The 23,328-nt window shown below is 40.7% G+C and overlaps 3 protein-coding genes and 3 long non-coding RNA genes across 6 annotated transcripts; 1 reads left to right on the forward strand and 5 right to left on the reverse strand.

Moving 5' to 3' along the window:
- Window positions 1-459: 459 nt before the first annotated feature.
- Window positions 460-1,024, reverse strand: LOC136425330 (uncharacterized). The gene is made up of 2 exons (XR_010753996.1): window positions 946-1,024; window positions 460-499 (listed from the first exon to the last, which is right to left on the reverse strand). It is a non-coding gene; the product is annotated as an uncharacterized lncRNA (long non-coding RNA).
- Window positions 1,025-3,645: 2,621 nt separating this feature from the next.
- Window positions 3,646-10,180, forward strand: LOC136425386 (DNA repair protein XRCC4-like). The gene is made up of 7 exons (XM_066414237.1): window positions 3,646-3,783; window positions 4,563-4,720; window positions 5,086-5,124; window positions 6,230-6,394; window positions 7,522-7,673; window positions 8,196-9,078; window positions 9,503-10,180. Exons 1-6 carry the CDS (start codon window positions 3,657-3,659, stop codon window positions 8,413-8,415), a joined length of 861 nt encoding a protein of 286 aa, XP_066270334.1. The 5' UTR covers window positions 3,646-3,656; the 3' UTR covers window positions 8,416-9,078; window positions 9,503-10,180.
- LOC136425387 (uncharacterized) lies at window positions 10,167-12,535 on the reverse strand. Its single transcript, XM_066414238.1, has 3 exons — window positions 12,413-12,535; window positions 11,208-11,370; window positions 10,167-10,728 (listed from the first exon to the last, which is right to left on the reverse strand). The coding sequence occupies exons 1-3, from the start codon at window positions 12,471-12,473 to the stop codon at window positions 10,590-10,592; spliced, it is 363 nt and encodes a 120-aa protein (XP_066270335.1). The 5' UTR covers window positions 12,474-12,535; the 3' UTR covers window positions 10,167-10,589.
- Window positions 12,536-13,701: 1,166 nt separating this feature from the next.
- LOC136425388 (uncharacterized) lies at window positions 13,702-17,036 on the reverse strand. Its single transcript, XM_066414239.1, has 3 exons — window positions 16,760-17,036; window positions 14,756-14,915; window positions 13,702-14,218 (listed from the first exon to the last, which is right to left on the reverse strand). Exons 1-3 carry the CDS (start codon window positions 16,818-16,820, stop codon window positions 14,092-14,094), a joined length of 348 nt encoding a protein of 115 aa, XP_066270336.1. The 5' UTR covers window positions 16,821-17,036; the 3' UTR covers window positions 13,702-14,091.
- Window positions 17,037-17,919: 883 nt separating this feature from the next.
- LOC136425790 (uncharacterized) lies at window positions 17,920-19,421 on the reverse strand. Its single transcript, XR_010754131.1, has 2 exons — window positions 18,761-19,421; window positions 17,920-18,084 (listed from the first exon to the last, which is right to left on the reverse strand). It is a non-coding gene; the product is annotated as an uncharacterized lncRNA (long non-coding RNA).
- Window positions 19,422-22,047: 2,626 nt separating this feature from the next.
- On the reverse strand, window positions 22,048-23,060 carry LOC136425774 (uncharacterized). The gene is made up of 3 exons (XR_010754126.1): window positions 22,883-23,060; window positions 22,677-22,725; window positions 22,048-22,159 (listed from the first exon to the last, which is right to left on the reverse strand). It is a non-coding gene; the product is annotated as an uncharacterized lncRNA (long non-coding RNA).
- Between the last annotated feature and the right edge of the window lie 268 nt (window positions 23,061-23,328).

Below are 23,328 nucleotides of genomic sequence, written 5' to 3' on the forward strand. Positions count from 1 at the left end.
AGTTTTGGACCATGAAGCTACGTAGCATACATTTGCAAGGAGAGGGTGTCAAATGTCACTGAATACAAATAAACAAAAAAAAAGAACAAGAACAAATAGATACAAAAAGATGAACAAGAACATGCATGCATTTACCAGTCATTGAGTTTGCTTGTTTGTTTATTCTTACATATATGGTAGACAGGGGTTTTTCTAGAAAAATTGAACAAGAGGGAGCACACAGGCAAGGGAGTGAATTCTATGTATTTATGGAAGAATCCATTGCTGAGTGAAGGCTGTATGCTGAATATTAAGCTAAAATCTGAATTCCACAAGGGGGTGCTGGGCTGCAATAAGAGGGTGCAGCGCCCCTCTTTCCTGATTTAGATGAACCCCTGGTAGACTGTAGAGTCATATCATGCATGCATGCAATTCTTTCTATTTGGTGCAAATTAAAAGACATTAATGCCTTTGATTCAACTCACCTATTCTTGCACATTTCCAGAAAATTCCTAGGATTCTGCAAAAAATAAAAGATGGAGATTTTTGAACAGTTGAGTAACATCAATATTTTAGTGTCATTTCATTTTACACTTCGAATAGTAAAAAACATATTTGATTACTAAGCTTACATCAAATGTACACGTTTATATCTATAATTATGTCATAGATTATTTCGAATGCATTTCAAATTCAAATACCGGATACGTAGGTTGGAATCAATGTTCCTACAATTTTTTACTCAAGGACACAAAACTAGTACTCTCTTAACTCTTGGCACATTTCGCACTGAAATGTGTGTTTTTTTGGGTGGGTATGACATAGCTGTATTCTGTATCGCCCTTGCCGGTTGGTCCCTGCCCTTCCGCGGGTCGCATCACCCTCCTGCCAGGCAGGCACCTTGGGCGATACGGAATACACCGTGTTGTATTCTATATAAATAATCACTGTTGTGTTGAACCTTACCCAGTCTTGTTCTTGTCCAACATGCGCGGTGCCATGGCTCGTACGTACGTACATGTACAGATAAGCAACAGGACAACCACTAGGAGCGACTGGAAGTTGAAAATCGCTGACTGCAAAAAGAAAGTACATGTATGATTCTATTGACATTTCGTCCTACCCCAGTTCCCATACTATTGTAATAACCAGGCTCAATCATGTGTGTAAACATTTACTAGTAATCATGCCGCACTTCCACAAGCGGGCAAACATGGCACTGGTATATACTGATTACGGTAGAATTGGTGAAAAGATCGTGTTTTGGACTACATGTATTTAGGGGAGATTTGAAGACTGCCAACTGGGACAATGGTGAGGTAAAATTGCTGGGAAGCTTGGGACACCCAAAACTGGGACGAAAAGGGATCAGCGGGACACCAACGGAAAATGTTAGCAATTGTCAACGCACCTTTCCACGACTCTGATGGAGGACTATAAATACCTCTCCCCAGAGCGCTGTGGCTACTATATAGTAGTAATTGTAGTGATAATAAAGTATATTTCAACAGCATAGAATTTCGTCCTTTTCAAATCATCACTTTGCCAGCAGTACGAATCATGGCAGAAAAGCAGGCAACAAAGACAACAACAAAGACACACAAAATCATTATTAAAGCTAAGGAAATCCTCGAGTCCATGAGACAGCAACATTTTAACGAGCTATCAAAACAACTGACAGCGGAAATCAGGTTAACGTCTATATGTTTTCATACAAGATATAAAAGAGGCAACAACTTTCACTAGTTTCAAGTTTTCCTTCCGCCCCCCTCCCCCTTCCCTTGACACGTCACATCACTGAATCTAAGAACAGCTACAGTTCCTTTTTTTCTCCAGTTAAAGCCATGAAAGGCGACTTGATGCCTTTTACAAATACGTTTGAAACTCATACATGCTAGCCTAAGATCAGAAAGTGCAATTTTAGTTCAAAATGTAGCAGAAAACGTACCATATTTTCAGCTGCACGAAGTTTGCAACCGCTGAAAACTGTCGGTGTTGAGCGAAAATTTAGCACAACAATTGTATCCACGGATTCAAGAATAAAGAGTTTACTTTCTAACTCCCGGCTTCAAATCTTAAATCATGTATAAATGACTGCATTGAAATAATTTTACTAAGATATACTTTTGTAATATCATAGAATAGCATCATATTCTTATGTGAATAGGATGACAAACGAATTCTGTGGTGTGCCGAATATGGTGCTACATGTATGTAATTTCTTCAAACCCGGAAGTGAAAGGATCTGCCCGGTCGTGTTCGCTTTACACAAGGAAAAACAACAACACGGAAAAACAAAATAACGTAGCAGGTACGGAAGATTGTGTACTATTGATATCTTTTTAATGCAAGTTCTTTGATTCCGAAATGATATTGTAAGGAGCTGATGATTGTAGATTATTCTCAAAACACGATTTGGACCATGCCCCCCTCCCACAAAAATTTATAATTTGATGCAAAGGACAGCAAAGCATGTGCTATCCCAAGAAAGTTGATGGGGGCTAAAAAGATTGCCCGTAAAGGGGATATGGGTCAAACAAATCTGGATCAGACGGGGTTGGGGCAAGCAAATCTGGATGGACAGGGGGGTTGGGTGAAGGTTTTGTACAGTGGTGTTGAGTCGACGCAAATCTTGATAAATTTGTACGTATATACAGGATTTGGTTTTTGGACAGGGAGTGGTTGGTCAGGTCAAAAGTTGATTGAGAGCTCAGTATCATGATATGTGGTTGCTGGTATTCTTCAACTTGAAACCACAAAAAGTTTTCCTTAGTAGAGACTGCATTGATGAACAAGCCCTCAATCAACTTTTGACTTGACCAACCACTCCCTGTCCAAAAACCAAATCCTGTATATACGTACAAATTTATCAAGATTTGCGTCGACTCAACACCACTGTACAAAACCTTCACCCAACCCCCCTTGTGGCGTCGTGTGGCGTAATGGATGGAACATCCGACTGTCAAACAAGGGGACCCCAGTTCGAATCCCAGCTGCCCCCAGACATGTCTGAACATGCGCCCGGACGTTGTGCCCTTGGGAAAGGCACTTAACACAAATTCCCTCACTTCACTCAGGTGTAAATGAGTACCTAGCTCTTCTAGAGTTGGGGACGTCCCTCGGATAGGACGTTCAATGGAGGTCCCGTGTTTGGGGAGAGCCACCCCCCGCGCACGTTAAAGAACCCACCACATCTTTCGAAAAAGAGTAGGGGCATGCCCCGGTGTGCGATGGTCCAAATTCTTCTGTCTGGAAGTTGGTGACTCACTACAAATCACCCGGGTGGAGGCCTGGCGAACCTCCATCTCATATCAGCCAAGTGTAGCAGATTCATCAACAAGTTGATGTTGGCTACCTAACCCAAAGAAGAAGAAGAAGAAGAAGCCCTACCCATACGAACCATAAGAATGATTGCAAAGAATAAGAACTATAATTTACTTTAGATGCAGAAATGTTCATGGGGATTTGATTTTGTGGCAGGGAGAAAATGGAGTGTCGCAGATGTTTTGAGTTCGCATTTGCGACAATAGTAGCGCTATAGTCAAACAATGGAATGGCTTTTCGCGATGGTTTTAAGTGTGCGGTGAAACGCGAAAACCTCGAAAATAAAACCTCTGTGAACATTTCTGCATCAACAGTATAACATTTGATTTCTGATCTAATGTTGCAGCGCCCCCATGAGAACTCTGTGTAAACTGCAGGCAGGAGGCCAGACCTTCTACCTGCTGACCAATGTGGTCCAGAATGGCAGGGAAGGATTCCAGCTCACCCTGTGTGACGGACTGACAGCATGGACTGGACATGGTGAGGGATACATTTCTTTATTTCTTTATTGGTTCGGCATGAACACCTTGTTACATGAACAGCCAGGGTCGCCCAACTAGCGAATGGCTGTTGTAGTAACCCTGGAAGACCGTTTCTTACAGAACTGAAGGGGGAAAAGAATGGAAGTTTATGTCCCTGTGGCCCAAGCGGTAATGCAACTCTACTGCTTGGCCATCTGGATCAAATTCTGTGGATCTGTGGGCCGGAGTTCAATTCTAGGGTCGGCCCCAGCTCGGACATGTTGTCATTTCGGATGGTGACGTAAAGCCAGCAGTCTGGTGTATGAGGGAGCTTCAGACATAAGCCTCTGCTCTATCTGTAAGCCTCAAGCGTCAAACCTAGAGCAGATGCACTCAAAAGAACCAATCACACTTATCAAGAAGAGCAGGGGTGACCTGGTGTGCTTGACCAAAAACGCGAGCCATAGCAAAGTCACATTGCACTACTACTATAGCTTAACTTGAAAAAGCATCATGCTTCAACTCAGTTGAGGATGACTGCTTTACCTTTACCTTACCATGAATGCACGAGCCCAGTGAAAAATTTCAAAACACATTGTACAAATGTATAAATACAAATGGAAAGGGTATCTTCTACAACATTTTCTCTTGAAGCTAAGGGTTTCAAAGAGAAGCTATTACATGTGCAAAGTTTATGTGATGATTATGAGAAAAGAAGTAAAAGCCTTAAAAAACAACAGCTTATTTGTACATTAATTTTGTTTATCACTTTCCATCTTGTTTGTTGACAATTTGCAGTTGACGGAGACGACATGCAGGAGATGGCGGACGAGTCCGGGATGGAGTTCGAGATGTTCGTTGCGGAGAGCGTGAGGGCGCTGACGCGGGAAAATATGGGTGACATCACCTTCCACTACTCTGTGGAGATTCAGGAGGAGGATGTCACATGCAGACAGGTAGGTCAGCGGGGGTTTTCTAGGGAAAAATGGTGTTAAAGGGGGTGGAGTTTTAGAGAATGGGGCATTCTAATAATTGATAAGGCTCTCTGAGGGGCAAAATTACTGTCAGAAAGATCACTGTTGTCACTGTTGCCACATGTGACCACCTTAAGTAGCATCCATGGTCAATCTGAATTTTATTAATATGCTTGTCAGAGGATCTGCTCCCCAGGGTAAGGGGGTGTATGGTAAGGGCATGGGGGTGCAGGGCATGTTACCTTGTTTGGATTTAGCCCTGGAACTCGGGTACTGTGCTACAGTGGTAACATTTGGCTTTGGATTTTAATTTCTGTAATTTTTAAAAATGTTGTTGTGTGTTACAGTTCTCTTGGAAGAAGTACATACCATCAGAAAAAGTCAGGGTAAGTGTCTGTGTGTAACTTCATATTTCAAATAACCCGCTTGGACTAGACAGTAGAAAGTGCAAATTAATACTGTTATTAGTGTTAAGCTACATCATTTTACAACTCCTATAGTCCTAACCATACAATTGCTGAAAAGTGCAAGTGCAACGTTTACTGTCTTGTTAGAATACATGTGCCTTTCTTCTTTGCAGGCATAATTAGTTTGATTACATGTGCTGTCATTGTCCCAGAGCTACGAATGATAGTTTGGATACATGTGTTTGACATTTTCAGCTCCAGCAAGTTTGATGCTGGGGAGGTCATCACTACAGGTTGAAAAGTATATGTTGGTAAAAAATCTTGTTATCTAGTTATTTAGTTCTTGTTTGTTTGTTGTGATGTCAACAGGACTTCTAGAGCAAATCTTTAACCCTCTCCCTCCTGCTTGATATTGTTATAAACACAAATTCCGTGCCAGAAGGCTATCTAAACATGGAGAGAGTTAAAGAAGCTTCTTTTTCTAATGCTGGATATAGATGGAGTGTCACTCTGACCATATTTAGATGTCCACAAGGACAGATGGTTGTTTTGTTAAATCTGTTTGTTACAATTTGAGACAGTACAGAATGTTTATTTCATACTTTGGGCCGCAATAATATTCAGTACGGGTGTCCAAACGGTCTGTATTTTGTTTCCAACAGGTTCTAGTGCTTGTATCCCATGGGCCTCCATTGAATAATTCAAACACACTTCGCATGCGCTGTCGAAAATTTGAGTAACGAATTCGGACATTGGAATAGCTGTTGTTAAAATTTTTGGCTTGAAGACACCAAATTTTCTCAACTCTTGACTTGTTTCGCATTGAAATGTGTGTTTTCTCAGGTGGATATGACATAAATGAAATACAATACAGTGTATTCCGCATCACCCTAGGTCCCAGCCCTCTCACGGGTCGGATCACCTTTAATTTTTTGGCCTTTGGGCTATCTGACTTGAGTGATACAGAATACTCCATGTTGTATTTTCTAAACACAGACCGGTCTGAAACACCAGTATCGAACGTTATCCTGACCCAGGTATGGCATAAATGTTGTTATTTACCTGTTTGTTGTTGTTGTTCCAGTTCCAGTTGGGCAGTATAAAACTGCGTGAGGCTGTGAGTCCTGGCGAGGCCATGCAGCAGATATTTGACCACGCCCTGGGGAAGGTGGAGGAACTGAAACACACCATCTCAGACGTACAGAAGGAAAAGGACAGACTGTCTGGGGAGAGAACGAAGGCACTGGAGGTGGGAAGGTCTTGTTGGAAAAAGTGTGAGATTAGTGCTGTAAAAACCCAAAGGGGCGAGTATGCCGTTCCCGGGATTAGACCCCGTGCCAATCCCGATCTGCACGGCTTGGGAAATCAACGCGCTAACCACTAGGCTAAAAGATCCAGACCAGTTAGACTGGTCAGTTAGTGATCCCCACTGCTACACTACTTCCCCTTTTCTTTCTAGACTCGTCCCGAGTCTCAGAGTAAGACATGCCTGTGTGATCTGATCGTTACTCACAGGGCCGGTGGGAACCACTTTAAAAACCCAAAGAGGCAAGTACGCCGCTCCCAGGATTAGAACCCGCGCCAATCCCGATCCGCACGGCTTGGGAATTCAACGCGCGAACCACTGGGCTAAAAGATCCGGACCAGTTAGACTGGTCAGTTAGTGGAGGTTGATCCCCACTGCTACAGTGCTAACACTAGTAGTAGCAGTAATCAGAAAACCAAAGAGGTCTCCAAAGTCTGCTATATGGAATACGGTCTGAATGTGAAAAAAAGAAGAAATTTTTGAATCAGAAAGTTATGTCAGGGTAAAGATTATGGGAAAGGGATGTCCCTGTAGCTCAACTGGTAGCTGTAGCTAAGTGAGCCTCACAGTTGAGCTCCTGGTTCCAATCAGTTGGTACTAGTAGCTGAGGGAGAATATAATCAGGGAAGGTCCTGTTGGTTGGGGCTGCACCCGTCTTTCTCAAGTAACATAAAACGGGGGTCCCTTGTTCAAAAAAGTGCTTCAAGCCCATTGAAGGGGAAGGGCTAGCTAACAGTAAAAATATACCCTGCTACAGAATCAGCAAGAAAATTTGTTGCCCTTTGTGCCACTAGGCACAACAACGTACGTACAAGGTGAGCAACAACAACAAAGATTGTGGTAGAGATCCCAACAGACTACAATTGGGATCTCTACCCATAGAATCAAGGATTCAGAGAAGTTTACACACTCATTTGAAAGGTAACATATTAAAAGATAAATCAAGCAACTAGATCAGTTCTCAAGTTTCATCATTCATTTTGTGCAAATAGTATTAGTAAAACACTGTAACCTATTTTTGTGGAAAGATTCCTCACCTGTCAATTTGTTTCCCTATGCTGTTATTGTAGAGGCTGGAAAAGTATGTGGCGCAGAAGGAAGAAATGGAACGAGACCTGTACGCCAAGTTTGTCGTTGTCGTCAACGACAAGAAGGCCAAAATCCGTCAGTTGAAAGACGAGCTGGCGCAGGCGCGAGAAATGGGAACTACACAACAATCCAGGTATTTCAACTTTAACATTTTGAAGATTGCCAGAAATCTTACAGAATTTTTTTCCAGTTGTCTTTTTCAGTGGCCATGGTTTCAATACGTCTAGAACTAGAGGGCCCACTTCTGTCACTTATTTCCAATTCAAGCCACCACAGGACCTACATGTTGTATTTTACCAACCAAAAATTGTAAACATAGCACAAGATTTCAAAACCAGAAGTTCTGCTGCTGTACCATAGAAAGCTGCTAGGGGGCCAAAAATACAATCATTTTGAGGCCTCATAAAGACCTACCCACATGCCAAATATCAAGACAATCCACTGACAAGGCATTCTCAAGTTATACAATGTAGTGTCGACAGACAGAGACACGAATGCTACCAAAAACATAACCTTCTTTGCGAAGGTAATAAGGCTTACCTACCATTCAGGCTACTTTAATTGTAAATTTCAAACATCAAGTGAATTTTGTGAACTTTCTTTTACCTCCCAAATAGTTTCCAGATATTTCAATGGTTTTAGTGTTTTTTACCAGGAAAGTCAGCCAGACCAAAAAACGAGATGCCCCTTCAGACTCAGGCGACAATGACACAGACAAGAACCCTGACAGCGAAGACGACGGCGACACGACAGACGAGGAACGGCCGCGGAGGAAGGTGTGGAAGAACACGGCAGGGGCTGGCGGTGACCTTGACCTTGAACTGGGAGGAGAAGATGAAGAAGGGGCTGACCTTGAACCCGCTACTAAGAGGTGAAAGTTAACCTTTGAACTCTAACCATTTTTGTCATCAAGGAAGTTACAATGTACATGTACATTCTGCATCTGTATTGAATACCTGAATGAAGATATAAACATGTATAATATTATGTCATTCCTAGAGTGGGCCATGATGACTGATGCTAATTTTATGGTATCTCTTAAGCTTCTTATTGTATCACACAAGCTTCCATAGAATAATTTTTGATAATATCATGATCCACTTCAAATGGGCTTTACATTTACCACTGTTGAAAATTTGAACACGGGATTCTGACAAAGGAATTGATGTGAACACAATGGTTTCTTTGAGGACACATAATTTTCTCAACTCCTGGCATATTTCACATTGAAATTTGTGTTTTCTCGGGTGGGTATGACATTAGAAGTATACAACATGGTGTATTCTGCATCACTCTCAATCCCAGCCCTCCCGCGGGTCGGATGGCCCTCTGGCCTATGGGCCATCTGACCTACAGCTAGTACCTCAGGTGATACGCAATAAACTGTGTTGTATTATACATTTCTATATATATTTATTACTGGGCTTCTGATGTATCTATCATGTATATTTCAGGAGGAGAAGAAGAGATCCCGCTCCTAAAAGAGACAAAGGAGTTGCCAGGCCAACCATTCCAAAGGGAACCTCACAGAGAAGCCTGTAAGTAATAGTGTACCAACTGTGTAGCAACATGTCACTAGTTTGTATGCATTGTTCTTTATATTAACACATGTAGTTTCACAGACAAATTTTTAGTCCTGTCTTGTATATATATAACCCAAACTAGAACTCGACAGAAGATATTGGAATCCAGTTGGAAATTCAGATAATGAGGCAACAGCAAAATACTGAATGTAGGGGTCCAAATCTATTCATTTCTAGTCGCTATTCAAGACCTGATATCATACCAAATATCATAGCAATATCATATTGAGTTATGCTGTATAACCACAGATGTGCACAAGAAAAAAAATCATCTTCTTCATGTAGGAAAAGAAATTATGAAGTACATGTAGATGAAAATTCTTCTCTGTGAATAATCAAGCTTATAATTTTCATAAATTTATTCTTTTACATTTTTCAGATCTGGAGATAGGTCCTCTCCCTCAGGAGTACCCAGAATTCCCAGCCGCCAATCATCTGGCAGGTCCAACAGGTCAGGTGACCTTGACCCCGATGACCTTTTTGATGAGTTGTAAACTGTAACCTTTTGTCAAGTATGTGTTTCATATGTTTAGTGAAATAATGATTACAAAAGATGTACTATCTTATGAATTGCATGTAAAAGCATGGAAAATTTCAAGCTTTCACAGCATATTGATTGTAATGAATTTGATATCACTATACATGTAGTATAGCAGTAGAGAAAACATTTGATGAAATCATAGTGTTGAGACATTTGTGACTTTTTTATATATGCATAGTTTTCAAATAGAATTGTACTCTAGAATAGAAGTAGTAGAGAGGATGTAATATTGCAACTATCAAATGACCTGACGCCAGTGACATGTGTTTGAGAAATTGTTGGATATCATCATTATTTGAATGTCTTCAATGTATTTGCATAACATAACATCCAGTTGTGATCGAACATGGGGATGAAATATGAACTATTTGATGATTCTTGCATTTGAAACCCTGAAATATTCAGAACATATGTACATGTACAATCTAGTCCATATCAGGTATTCTCTGTAGCTGTATGTGTTTTCATTGTAGGATTCTCCCAAAAATGAAATATAACAAAGTTTGATTTTTCTAATGGGTGCATCTTTATTTATGAATGTTTAGAATGGCAGTACTACATTTGTGTAACAAAATCTAGCAACTAACGTTATAACACTGTCTAAGTGACCTCACAATATTAAACTCTGTGACTTACATGTATATATTCTAATGAAAATATCATTTTCCATATAAAACAATGTAGATGTTGAGCAAGACAAAAATATCAACTATTGGCAGTAACAGTCTGACTAATATTGCATTTGGATGTAATCAGGATCTTTTTCATATATATGGTGACCAGCCCCTCCAGCTCTGTCCTGCCACTTGCTAAAAACTGACTGCAGTACCAGCTCATCTGCAAGGAGGCACTGCAACACTTGTGGCAAGGATGAGGAGGGAAATATTCTGCGTTCGCTAGCAAATGCCATTTTTTCCTCTATTTTCTACGGAGTGATGACAACGTATTGCGACTGTTGGCGGCGTTGGGCGAGGAGACAGCAGCTACAGCAACAGCAGATGCACAGCAGGATACTACCGAAGAACAGCAAAAACACCACCACAATAACCGCAATGACCCAACCCCTGCAAGAGACATAAGAAAAATCATCCTCTAAGTACAATGAAGAAAACAGGGATAGCAGACTTCACCCTCTTGCTGGCAAGTGACCTCTTGCAGAACATACATAAAATGCAGTGCAGAAACACACACACACACAGACACAATTCTTCACTACATTCGGGTGAAGTAAAATCAAATTATTCCTTTACACATTTGTACACATTTCGAATGCATTTTTTTACCTTGTAACTAATTGATTGTGTAAAAATTGCTTTTTCGCTGAATGTTAGCCCTTGGCAATAGCAATAAGCTAGTTCTTGGGCAACCATGGCTGTTTCATGTTTGTTTATTTCATCCGAGGCAATAACCAAATAATAGACAAAACAAACATGAACAAAATGGCATCCACAGACAAACAAGATGGCGGCACCCACAGTCACCAGCAAAAATAACACAGGTTTTTCTACCGCAAACCTGTAAAAAGATAAAAATGTAGACTCACGCCAGGCCCGCGAGGATGTCACCAGGGTTGCAGCAGTACGTCTGAGGTATCCGGCCGGAGTCGTAGCAGCAGGCGGTGGCGTTGGGCGGGTCTCCCGGCTGTGGACAGAAGAGCGGGTAGGGCGGATCGTGGTCCGCCGGGCACGTGAACTGAGCTAGCGCTCCTGCGGAAAAAGAATATCAACATTTACTTCCTAAATGTGAAACTTTCTTCTGGTGTTCCTACGGTTTATGTCACTGTGGGCCTTCGTAGTTTTGAGGTCACGCAGATTCCAAGCAGATGTGGAGCAGATGCCCAAATCACCATGAGAGTCCAAAATATGAAACACCGGCAGAAGAACAAAATAAGGAATCAAAAATCTAATCTATTGTTGTTGCTTTTTTAATGTTAAACTTTCTTGTTTTATCAATCATTGTGAATGTATCAATAAGTCGGTCTATGCATTTTATGACTACATGTATACAACTTTGATCTATGGCCAAGTCCATCCTGCAAATGTCCGGCTACACTATCCTCCGCCTCACATCCTGTCACTCTACAAATTCAAATAACTGCAGACACACAGCGAGACAAACATACACAGTCCAACAACAATACTAGCTATGATGCTATAGCTACAAAAACGATATTTTTTCCTGCAAAAGCCTTGGATAGCGAAGGCTACTTTTGTAGTGAGATCTACAGAGGTTATGTCCGGACGTATGCAGATTAGGCAAACACTTAAACCTTGTGACGTGGTGACGTCACAACAAACATCCGCACCTTGCGTTTGCCAATGGAAAACTTAACTGAACAAAATTTGGGGGCAAGACGTCATGATTTCTATAAAGATTAGAAGAAACAAAATGACCTCTTAGTTACTACATTGATTCAGAATAGGTTGAGACGTTGAAAATCTGGTGGTATATATATCCATGGTATACTGAACTGGTCTATTCTGTGCATATACCTTTAGTGGCGTACACACACGCATTCGCCATATTGGTCGTAACTCGAAATAACCTACTATAGTATGCTGTACAGCAATTGATGATAAGTCACGGCAGGAATTTTCCTATACGATCATCTAGAACAATTATACGAGGTATAACGCAACTTTGTAGATATAGGGAGCCAACTACCTTGCTATTGTAAAGATAGTCAATGAGCAACAAATCTAGCAACTTGTTCTAACATTTTTTACGGAAGTATTGGAATGCACTTACCATACATCATGGCAAAGGGAAGTAATACAAAGAGGAAGTTTGCCATGTTTGTCCTCGCCATTTCTTCTTCGTATTATAAGCGTAAAGAGTGCTGTGGGTCTGGTCAAGTCTGGGAAGGTGTTCTTTGTAGGCAGGCAGTTTTATATCGCCACGCCTCCTCGGAGTTGTTGACTCGGTTGGGGTGCAAAGTTTCACACCGCCAACGCAATGACTGACCACGTAGCGTAACCTTCCGGTACAAAGTCTAGCCGACTGCAACAGTTCTCTTTTTAAAGGGAGAAGTCGCTGTATGCTATCCTAGTAGGGTCGGAAAATGTTTGAAAAAATGATCGAAAAATGTATGAATTTGTCACTTTAAAAAAAATGCAATTATACGTCATGTGGAAGAAAAGTCACGGTGGAATATCACTTATCTAGGAAAAAATATCATAATTTAAGATGATTTTTAAAACTAATCCACCCTCCCCTCTTATCCTCCTCTCCCCTCCTGGGCTCACCTGTAGTTACCTGGCCTTGTCTTGTGACTGGAAAGGGGAGGGGCAGTGGTATGTGATGTCGGTGACCTTAAGATGCCTTAAGTCTTCTGCTCTTGTTAAGGCAGGCCTCCGGAAGGGTGGGGCGTATATATCAACACTACATGTCAGAAAATTCGTCGTCATTCATCGTAGGCCGTCGTACATGTTTTATGCTGAGAATTTTCAAGTAGTCTGATACATTAACAAAGATGGGAATGAAATATGAACAATTTGAACAAGGTAGGCAATAAAAAGTATTTCCATGGCGTCGTGTGGCGTCGTGTGACGTAATTAATGGTTAGAACATTCGGCTGTCAAACAAGGGGACCCGAGTTCAATCCCGGGCTGCCCCAGACATGTCTGGACATGCACCCGGCCTGACGTTAACACAAATTTCCTCACTTCACTCAGGTGTAAATGGGTACCTAGCTTCGGTTAGGGACGTCCCTCGGATAGGACGTTAAATGGAGGTGCCGTGTTTTGGGACAGCCACACCTCTAAGAACCCACCACACCTTTCGAGGTCTACAAAATGTGTAACAATGAGCTTAAATTGGCCGACTCGTTTTCATTTAAAAGCCACTTTTAAATGATGATCAACATTCCACAGATTCCATAGATAAATTTGTGGAATTCTCTGAATATTTGTCAACTATTTTCAAAACCCTTATTTCATCTGAATATGTCATACAGCTCTGGTAGAAATTGTCCATACATGTACCTGTGTTGCCATTGTACGATACTCTTAGCAATGAAATACACTGTACAAGAAAAGTATGATTTTTCTAATGGGTGCATCTTTATTTAGATGTTTAGAATGACAGTACTACATTTGAGTAACAAAATTTAGCAGCTTTCTCCTACTGTTGACCTAACATCAAGAAATTCTATGATTTGTATATTCTAATGAAAATATGATTTTCCATATCAAACAATGTAGATTTGAGCAAAACAAAAATATAAACTATTGGTGGTAACAGTCTGACTACCATTGCGTTTGAATACAATCAGGATCTTTGAAACCAACTGCAGTACCGCCTCATCTGCAAGGAGGCACTGCAGGTAGGTGTTGCAACGAATGGGAAACACTTAAATGGAAAAGATGGCGAGAGAAATATTCTGCATTTGCTAGCAAATGCCGTTTTTTTTTCAAGTATTGGCTGTGTTACGGATATTGCGACTGTTGGCGCCGCTGGGCGAGGAAACAGCAGGAACAGCAACAGCAGATGCACAGCACGATACCGCCGAAGAACAGCACACACACTATCACGATAACTGCAATGACCCAACCTCTGGAAGAGACAAAAAACAAACAAATTTCCCCCAACTGCATTGAAGAAATTAGAGCTCACAGACTTCGCCCTCGTGATGTTAAGTAACCTATTGCAGAACTTAATTATATTTCCTGAATTATGATTATGATTACCTTATTTGCATAATTCATGAGAAACTTGTATTTCCCTTACGGTAAATGCTACGGATGTCATATTTGAGGTGTAGGTACCTTTAGGAAAGTTGAGTACACCTGTATGTAAATGATGCTAATGAGTACCTCATTTGCATAATGGTGTGTTGAATAAATTGTACCATAATTGGTAGCGCTACGTTAGCCCTTGACAATAGCAACGGTTGGGCAACCTTCCTTGTTCATGGTTGTATGTTTCAGCCAAAGCAATAAATAGAGGATAGAGGATGAATAGATAAAATGTGGAAATAGATAGAAGCTGACAAGGTAAAACGTGGCCTTTTTAGAATATCTTGCAACCAATCCCATTACTGTATATATAAAAGGCTCCGCCCCTGAGGCCTCGCCAAAAATGTAGACTCACGCCAGGCCCGTGAGGATGTCACCAGGGTTGCAGCAGTATGTCTGCGGTACCCGGCTCGAGTCGTAGCAGCAGGCGATGGCATCGGCCGGGTCTCCCGGCTGTGGGCAGGAGAGCGGGTAGGGCGGATCGTGGTTCACCGGGCACGTGCCAGCCAGCGCTCCTGCGGAAATAGAATATCAACATTTACTTGCTAACGTTTGGAAACTTTCTTCCGCGATGTCCGCACACTGAGTAGGGTTTATGTCGCTGTGGGCCTTCGTAGTTTTGAGGTCACCAAGACTCGAAGCAGATGTGGAGAAGGGCCCAAATCATCATGAGGGTCCAAAAAATATGGCACAAGAACAAACTAAGGAATCAAGGATCTGACATGTTGTTGTTGTTTTTTTGTGTATAAATTTCAGGTTTTACTAATCATTGTGAATTTATCACTAATTCTGTCTATGGATTTTTCTGCATATACCACTTTGCAACCTAGAGCTAAGTCCATCCTGCAAATCTCTGGTTACACCATCTTTCCCTCACATCCTGTCACTCTACAAACTTCACTGCGGACACACACCAAGACAAACAAACACAGACCCCATAATACTAACTATGAGACTAGCTACAAAGACGATATTTTATTCTGCAAAAGCCTTGGATAGCGAAGGCTACTTTTGCAGTGTGATGCACAGGGGTCATGTCCGGACGAATGCAAATTAGGCTTAATTAAACACTTCAACCATGTGACGTGGTGACGTCGCAACAAATACCCACACCTTGCTTTAGCCGATGGAAAACTTAACTGAACAAAATTTTGGGGATGAATTTTCAAAGATGAAACAAAAATGCCCTATCATCGTACCAGTAGATTAAGACCATGGAGGTTTTTTTTATCCTCTTTGGTTTAGACGTTGCAAAGCTAGCGGTAAATTTCTTGTGCACTGAACTTGTCTATACTGTACATATGTCCTATCATCTGCTATTCTTATTTTGATTCGACATAGCCTACTTAGGTATGCTGTACAGCAATTATCAGTGGCGATGAAAAATTGAACGAGGTATACACGCAACTTTGTAGCTATAGGGAAGCTATTCTAATGATAGTCAATAAGTAACAAATCTACGAGGGGGGTTCAAAAAGAAAAGCATGTTGTATTAATGCGGGTTTGTTTTTGAATGAAATAAGTTGAAATTTGGCACAAATGTAAAAGAACAATTTGACTACACCCTTGGAAGCTTGTCGGAGGCAAAGACAAGGCAGACATTAGCCGTTTACAATTACTTTAAGAGCCTTAAATTACACCCGTATGATGACTTGATTTCTGAACTCCTTACAGTTCCTCTTTTACAGCTGCTAGGATAGAGTGATGTCTGGTATCAGAGCTAGTTGAATACATAGGCGAATGCGTGATGTGTTGATTGAAGACCTTTCAGTAGACCACTTTTCCATCAATTAAGAGAAATAAAACTTGACACAGATATTACGCGTATCACGATTCAGATTCAGAAGTGTGCTTAGTTATATTTCTCTGACCATATGGGACAGTAGTCTACAGAAACAGTTTATCAACATAGCGCATATTCAGGACCCAGATGCCCGCTCTGATTTCAACTCATATGTCACCCCAGTCTAGGTACGAAGAAAGAACAACTGATAGGAGTTCAGAAATGAAAATAAGCATGTGGCTTAAAGAGATATGCAATTTGATACATGTGCAGTTTCAGTTTCCTACAATAAGTGTAAATGGGTCATATTTTACTGCTAATTGAACTTTCCTTAACTGCTGTTTGCCTCCGACAAGCTTCCAACGCTTTAAAATCAACTCCGTCGCTGGTATAAATCTGCCCAACACATCGAGTTCTTTCATTCTCAAGAAGAGACGTTCCTTTACATTTGCGCCAAATTTCAACTCGATTCATACAAATATGACCCTTCTATGATACAAAATACGTTTCTTTTTGAATCCCTCTCGTAGCAGCTTGTTCTAACATTTTTTTACGGAAATATTGGAATGCACTTACCGCATATCATGGCAAAGGGAAGTAATACAAAGAGGAAGCGAGCCATGCTTGTTGTCGACATTTCTTCTTTTTGCTGAGCGTCGCTCGGAGTGCTGTGGGTCTGACTGAAGTCTGGGAAAGTGTCCTTTATAAAAGATAGCGTCGGTAGTTTGATATCGCCACGCCTCCCCGAAAGTGTTGACTCGGTAGGGGTGCAAAGTTTTCCCGCCAACGCAAGTGAATGACCACGGAGCTTAAGCGTCGGGTACAAGGTCGACAACAGTTCTCCTTTTTAAAGGGAGAAGTCGATATATGTTATCCTAGAAGGGTCGCAAAATGTATACAAAAATCATCGCAAAATGTAATGATTTGTCATTGCAAAAAATGCAATTAGAATTCACGTTGAAGAAAAGTCACGGTGAAATATCACTTATCTAAGAAAGAAAGATTACAAAGATTGTCAATGATTTATAAAGTTAATCCACCCTCCCCTCTTATAGTTAACGAATTGTCCCTTAATTCATACAGGTGGATGCCCTGGGATCACCGTCCTGTAGTTACCTGGGCTTGTCTCGTGACTGTACGTATCAATAAGTGACCGAAGTCTTCTGCAGTTCCGGAAGGGTGGGGTGTTTATGTCAACACTTAAGCTTCATGTCAGAAAAGTTTGGCAAAAAACATCGTTACACACCCTGACAAAATGTACATACAGGAAGACTTCGTTGGTGACGATATTCAAGAGGGTTGAACTTGAAAATCACATAGAGAGCGCTAACAAAGGCGGCATTTTGTCATTTTTCATCCATTGAAGTCGGAAGATACGACGTGCCATTGTCGTTTGTATGACAGGACTGGAAGATTGAAAATATATGTAAACTTAAGTTCGACGACCTCATACCTTTGCCAAATGACGTTTACCTTTCCGAGTAGAAGTCATGTGTGTGCTGCTACTAGCAAGCCGCTAGGAGCCCCAAAATCGAATATTTTGGGGTCTTCAGAAGACCTACACACATACCAAATATGAAGACAATCCATCCAGGCATTCTTGAGTTATCGTGTTCTCTCTCTCTCTCTCTCTCTCTCTCTCTCTCTCTCTCTCACACACACACACACACACACACACACACGAACGCTGACGAAAACATAACCTTCTAGGTGAAGGTACAAAAACAAGCGTGAAGTCTATTTCACAGATGTTTTATTTTTCGTCCTTCACCAGTCCATCTTTCTCTCCCTGGTTCTGAGCGGCATTGCCGGCGTTTCTGTTCCGGAAACATTTGATCCACACGGCGATGGCAGCCACCACAAATACACACGTCACAACAATGGCGCCTATAGCCCACGACCTGCAAGAAAAATACAGATATCCTTTTATCAAAATATTCGAAATACAAGAATCATAATAAAACATTAGTTTCAAATATAATATCATAAGTCGTGAGACAATTTGCAAATAATGTAACGTGCCTAACTTCTATATACATCAATTCAAATTAAACAAATACACATCTACTAACCACCACCAAAGTACATAATTCCACCAGAGTACATAAATTCGCCACCCTGAAAAGATACGTCAAGACAGATCTCCAACCCAACGTCCCCCAGTGTAACGCACACCTGTATATCTAAACTGTGCATGCCTGTGGGTGCTGCACTAGAGATCTCTCAAACCCACTATTTTTTGAAGTGGTGGATGTATGTAACCCGGTGGATTAATGTAAATGGAGGTTGCATACATACGGTTGGTAATGATTTCATATCCATATTAATGCACATGTATGTAATTGTCTTGTTGTCTTATATATATTCATAACATCCCCCAGTTGTTTAGATTTTAAGATTTAATATATTAGGAATGTCATCAATTCAATAAATCCTCTTGGTTGTAAAGACGTGAAATTCATGACACGTAAAATCCGTATATACCTTCGCTACCGAGGCGTAGCCAAAATGTTAACGTATGTCCGAAGAAACGGCTGTGATACACGTAGAAGAAAAAACCTAAGTGCAAGAACTTACGGCATTCCTCCTCTTTCTCTCCTTTTCTTGCCTTCACCTTTTGTTAAGTCGCCTGCAGAAACTCCTGAAAGATGCGACACCCAAAAATTCAGCCTTATTATAGAGTATCATTTTCGTTACATTGTGAATATATACACTGTACTAAAAAGACAGACTTGTAGCAAAATAGTTTGGGTAAAATTTCCACTTACCATCGATTAGCAACAACAATGCTGTCAAAACAACAACAAAGATGAGTCCAGTCCGTCGAAGAAGCCGCATGGTGGTGGTATTGTCGCGACACCTGGCGACTTTACGCTGAACTGTTACTGATTCCTGTAGCCTGGAATGGTGAACGTGAAGACTATATATTTCTCCACGATACGTCAAGCCGGTTACAAGCTTACACTACGATTGTAAACTTGTTCTTGCTCGACGTTTGGCACTCAAGTGCAGGTCGAACAAACCGCTACGTTCAGAACGCTCGAATCATTCTAAACATCCGAAACATGCACACATTCGAATCGTACCTACCGTGGCCGACAGGTACAAAGCGAGACACACCGACTTTCGCTGCGCCACACACCGGAGTTTGCGAGACTACACCCTCCCTTTTATAATGGATGGTCACTAAATAAGGTCAAGGTGTTTGTGTGTGTGTGTGTCAGAGTGTTTACGGATATTTGTGGTCAGTATAACTACCAAACCTCTCAAAAAATTGTAATAACATTTGGTACACGGGTAGGTGTTGCAAAGAAGCAGTGTCCATTTTAGGCCCCCTGGTGTGTGACCTTTGTAGTGCAGCAGAACTTCCGGTTTTTGTATCTTTTGTCCTGGACATACTATGATCTTGATTTTTTTTGTGGCAGATAGACGTTGATGTAAGAAAGAGGCGTATTTTAGGTTTGGGCCCCCTAGCAGCTTGTTTCAAATATTGCATGTAAAAAAAGTAACAAGGTTTCCTGACGGATGTGTGGATAGATGATATACACTGTACGTAATTGTTTCACTTAAATGAAATGATATTCTTTGGGTATGTTGTCCGTATTGGATGGTCCCTACGAAATCATGTCTGCCGTGCTTCACAAAGCTCTGTTCCTGTGACACAAGTGACAGTATTACTAAGACAAGACAAGACGTACCTTCTTTCTGGTTAGAATTCACTCGTGTTTACGCATAAGGATAAGGCTACAACTCTATTCGGCTTCTCATGATTTCACCATTTCAATATATATACATACATCATAAAGAGAGTACTATAGTCTTTGTGTAAAAAAAAATATAAAGATTGCAACCACACGTAAAGAAACGAGAGGCCAGTTATGAATAAGCAGTGATAGTCGAAGTCAGACTGATGCATAGCGCAGAAGAAAAGCGGATCTGCAGAAAAGAGCTTTGCAACAGAACTGAGTCAGCTTACAGATGTGATTTATGTGGCAGAGACGGCCATTCTCGTATAGGGCTGTTTAGCCATAGTCGATGCTGTAGGGCTGTTGTGATTTAGGATTTTACCATGGTCAATACTGACCGACGGAGGCCATATGTTTATATATACATATATATAGTCGTCATTCTTGATATGATATATCTACATACTTAATGCCTAATTTTAATGAAATATCCTTTTATCGAGTTAGACACTCAATACACAAAGCAAAGACAATTTTTCACCATTAAATTGATCTTACGCCAGTCATTGTTTGGTCAGAAGAGCAAGTAGGACGACACTAGAGAAAACAAAACATAACGTATAGCTATTTTCCTTTGAAGTTTGAATGCTATATATTAGGCAACTACGTCCGTTGTCTCTTGGCATCTGTTCACACCATTGTTGGAGAAGGTTTGGTGTTTAGAAGCCGTCTCTGTCTTATACCGCAGGATGCGGTGTTTGTGTAAAACGTCACTACAACTGTGATTAAGGACTTGACGGGGATGGACTTGGTAATGTGTAGCTAAGGGATGGTCTCAAAACGTCCTGCATTGTCTCTGTTCGAAGCCTATTTCTTAAGCATATTCCATAGCATATTATACAATGCTAAACTTTCTTCCAACACTAAGGTATTCACGGATCGAATTTTCGACGACCACTGTCGCCTTCTGCAGGATCAATATTGACCAATCACTGACGAACGTAAACTCGCGAGAGTTACAGACACGTGACTTTATTGACACGTGCATTTACGGATACGTGACGTCAGTAATTGGTCAAACGTGCCAGGAAGTTTATAACGTCCACTGTCTCTGTTGAGTGATGGCTGGAGTGCCCTGATGCATATAGCCTCCTTTATACCTCTCATAAAGTAGTGTTCATCCATAGGGTTCATCTCACCAATAATTGAATTCTATCACAGGTTTTAGTGATTTACCTCAGTGATGGTCTCATAGGTTCACACCTGATTACCTCAATGAAAAACGGAGGTATAGTTTTTACTCTGTATGCGTGCGTGCTTGCGTTCGTGTCCTTCGGAATATCTTACGAACCTCTGGACGGATTACCATTATAATTGGTATGTTTGTAGGTGTTGTGAACCCGATGGTCAAGTTAGATTTGGAGCATCCTGGTGGTCAACCTTGGTAGTGCAGCAGAACTTCCGTTTTCGTATCTTTGGTCCTGGACATGCTGTGGTCTTGTTTTCAAACGAAGTCATGATCAATTTCTATACTTTACTATAAATCATTATAATTCCATATTAGTAAATAACGGCAATTTCCTACTACTTGTGGCATTTGGAAAGGTGAACATAGTTGAGTACAGATTATGCCAATTAGGACCTCCTTTGCATAATCAATGAGAAACACTCATAATTCATAAAGGTTAAAACCATTTGGAGAAGGTATGAGGTCATGGAACTCTAGTTGTACTTGTCGAGGGAATTTCCCCGGTACAATGTACCTGTAGATACTGTACATAGTGTCTGTCTTCACTGTCATGACCAGTGGAAGAGTATCTTCTTTATTGAGCTAAACTGGATCGAGATCACTTACACTTTTAACTTTCACTTTTTAAGTATTTAGCTGTATCCCAGTCCGCCCCCATGGACGCCATGTTTCGACGAACCCACTATGAAATCCACTCGTGACGTCACTCTCGTCCACCAATCAGAGTACACGGCTCTCTCTAACGTATTAACATGCCGATACGATAGGCTAATACAATATTCTAGTGTAGTAATATATAAACAAAACAAGGTTATATCAGGACGCAAAGCTTTGAAACAATAAAATGTTATACGTTAAACTTAAAGAAGCGTTGAAACTTCTTTGTGAGATGAAACAAGGTTATTTTTTAAAGAAAAAACGTTGTAAAATATCATTTTGTGTTTATTTCGTATGTTTCATTTACATTTGATCCACACGAAGGCGACAATCGCTAACAGCACCCACCACGCAAGGAATGCAAGGCCGGCAATAGCCCACCCCCTGCAAGAAAAAATACAAATATTCTTTTAAAATCTTTGAAATATAAGAATCATTACACAACAAGTTTTCAAATATAAACCATGAGACAATTTGCACATATTTAACGTACATAACGTATATACCCCGCGGCCTGCATGAAAAATGCAAGCATTCTTTTAAAATCTTTGAAAAACAAGATTCATGATACAACATACGTTTTCAAATATAAATCATAAGAGACAATTTGCAAATAATGTAATGTACGTAATTTCTGTTCGCATCAAGTTACACACATATATATACATGATTTCAAATCCAATTCAATTCTTTATTGAATATTATTGATATTGATATTCATTACAATTCTTTATTGAATATTGATAATATGATTATCAATATTCATCACAATGATGGTAACGGCACGGTCATCCATCTATGCCTCCTAAACTGAGGCGTAGCCAAAATGTTAATGTATGTTCGAAGAAACGGGTTTGCGATACATGTAGAAGATAACCACAACTTCGACAAAATGACTTACGACATTCCTTCTTCCTTTTTCTTGTCTTCGAATTCTGCTGAAGAAACTCCTGAAAGAAGACAAAAAAAATTATTTGTGCTTAGTCACACAGTGAATCATACAGTGTACATAAAGAAGAAAATTTCACGCATTCAAAATAGTCATTACGAATCATCAGAAAAGTAAAAAAATTGCACCAAAATAAGTTGGGTAAAATTTCCACTTACCATCGACTAACAACAACAATGCTGTCAAAGCAACAATAAAGATGAGTCCAGTCCGTGGAAAAAGCTGCATTGTGGTGGTATTGTCGCGACACCTGGCGATTTCACGCTGAAATGTTACCGATTCCTCAGGCCCTGAATGGTGAACATCAAGTCTGTATATTTCACCACGATACGCCGGACCTGTTACATTGATTGTAAACTTGCTCTCGACGTTTGGCACTCAAGCGCAGGTCGAACAAATCGTTACGTTCAGATCTCTCGAATATATAATTCTAAAAGTTCGAAACATGCACACATTCGAATCGCACAAGATAGAATCTCCAAAAGCGCAAATCTTGATTGACAAAGCTGTAAGCTGCAGTTTAAAATACATCTGCTAGGGTGATTTCCCTTCTTTCTTGAGAGAAGACTAAATAGCACCCTATGTCTAGATTTACATGTACAAC

Source organism: Branchiostoma lanceolatum, chromosome 19 (assembly GCF_035083965.1).
Source record: "Branchiostoma lanceolatum isolate klBraLanc5 chromosome 19, klBraLanc5.hap2, whole genome shotgun sequence".
Lineage (NCBI taxonomy): Eukaryota > Metazoa > Chordata > Leptocardii > Amphioxiformes > Branchiostomatidae > Branchiostoma > Branchiostoma lanceolatum.

Coding starts and splice junctions, on each gene's coding strand:
- LOC136425386 (XM_066414237.1), top strand. CDS start 3,657: ATGAGAACTCTGTGTAAACTGCAGGCAGGAGGCCAGACCTTCTACCTG. Junction 3,784..4,562: donor GACAGCATGGACTGGACATG/GTGAGGGATACA, acceptor GACAATTTGCAG/TTGACGGAGACGACATGCAG. Junction 5,125..6,229: donor TACCATCAGAAAAAGTCAGG/GTAAGTGTCTGT, acceptor TTGTTGTTCCAG/TTCCAGTTGGGCAGTATAAA.
- LOC136425388 (XM_066414239.1), bottom strand. CDS start 16,820: ATGTCGACAACAAGCATGGCTCGCTTCCTCTTTGTATTACTTCCCTTT. Junction 14,916..16,759: donor TCCCTTTGCCATGATATGCG/GTAAGTGCATTC, acceptor CTATTTCCGCAG/GAGCGCTGGCTGGCACGTGC. Junction 14,219..14,755: donor GACATCCTCACGGGCCTGGC/GTGAGTCTACAT, acceptor TGTCTCTTCCAG/AGGTTGGGTCATTGCAGTTA.
- LOC136425387 (XM_066414238.1), bottom strand. CDS start 12,473: ATGGCGAGGACAAACATGGCAAACTTCCTCTTTGTATTACTTCCCTTT. Junction 11,371..12,412: donor TCCCTTTGCCATGATGTATG/GTAAGTGCATTC, acceptor CTTTTTCCGCAG/GAGCGCTAGCTCAGTTCACG. Junction 10,729..11,207: donor GACATCCTCGCGGGCCTGGC/GTGAGTCTACAT, acceptor TGTCTCTTGCAG/GGGTTGGGTCATTGCGGTTA.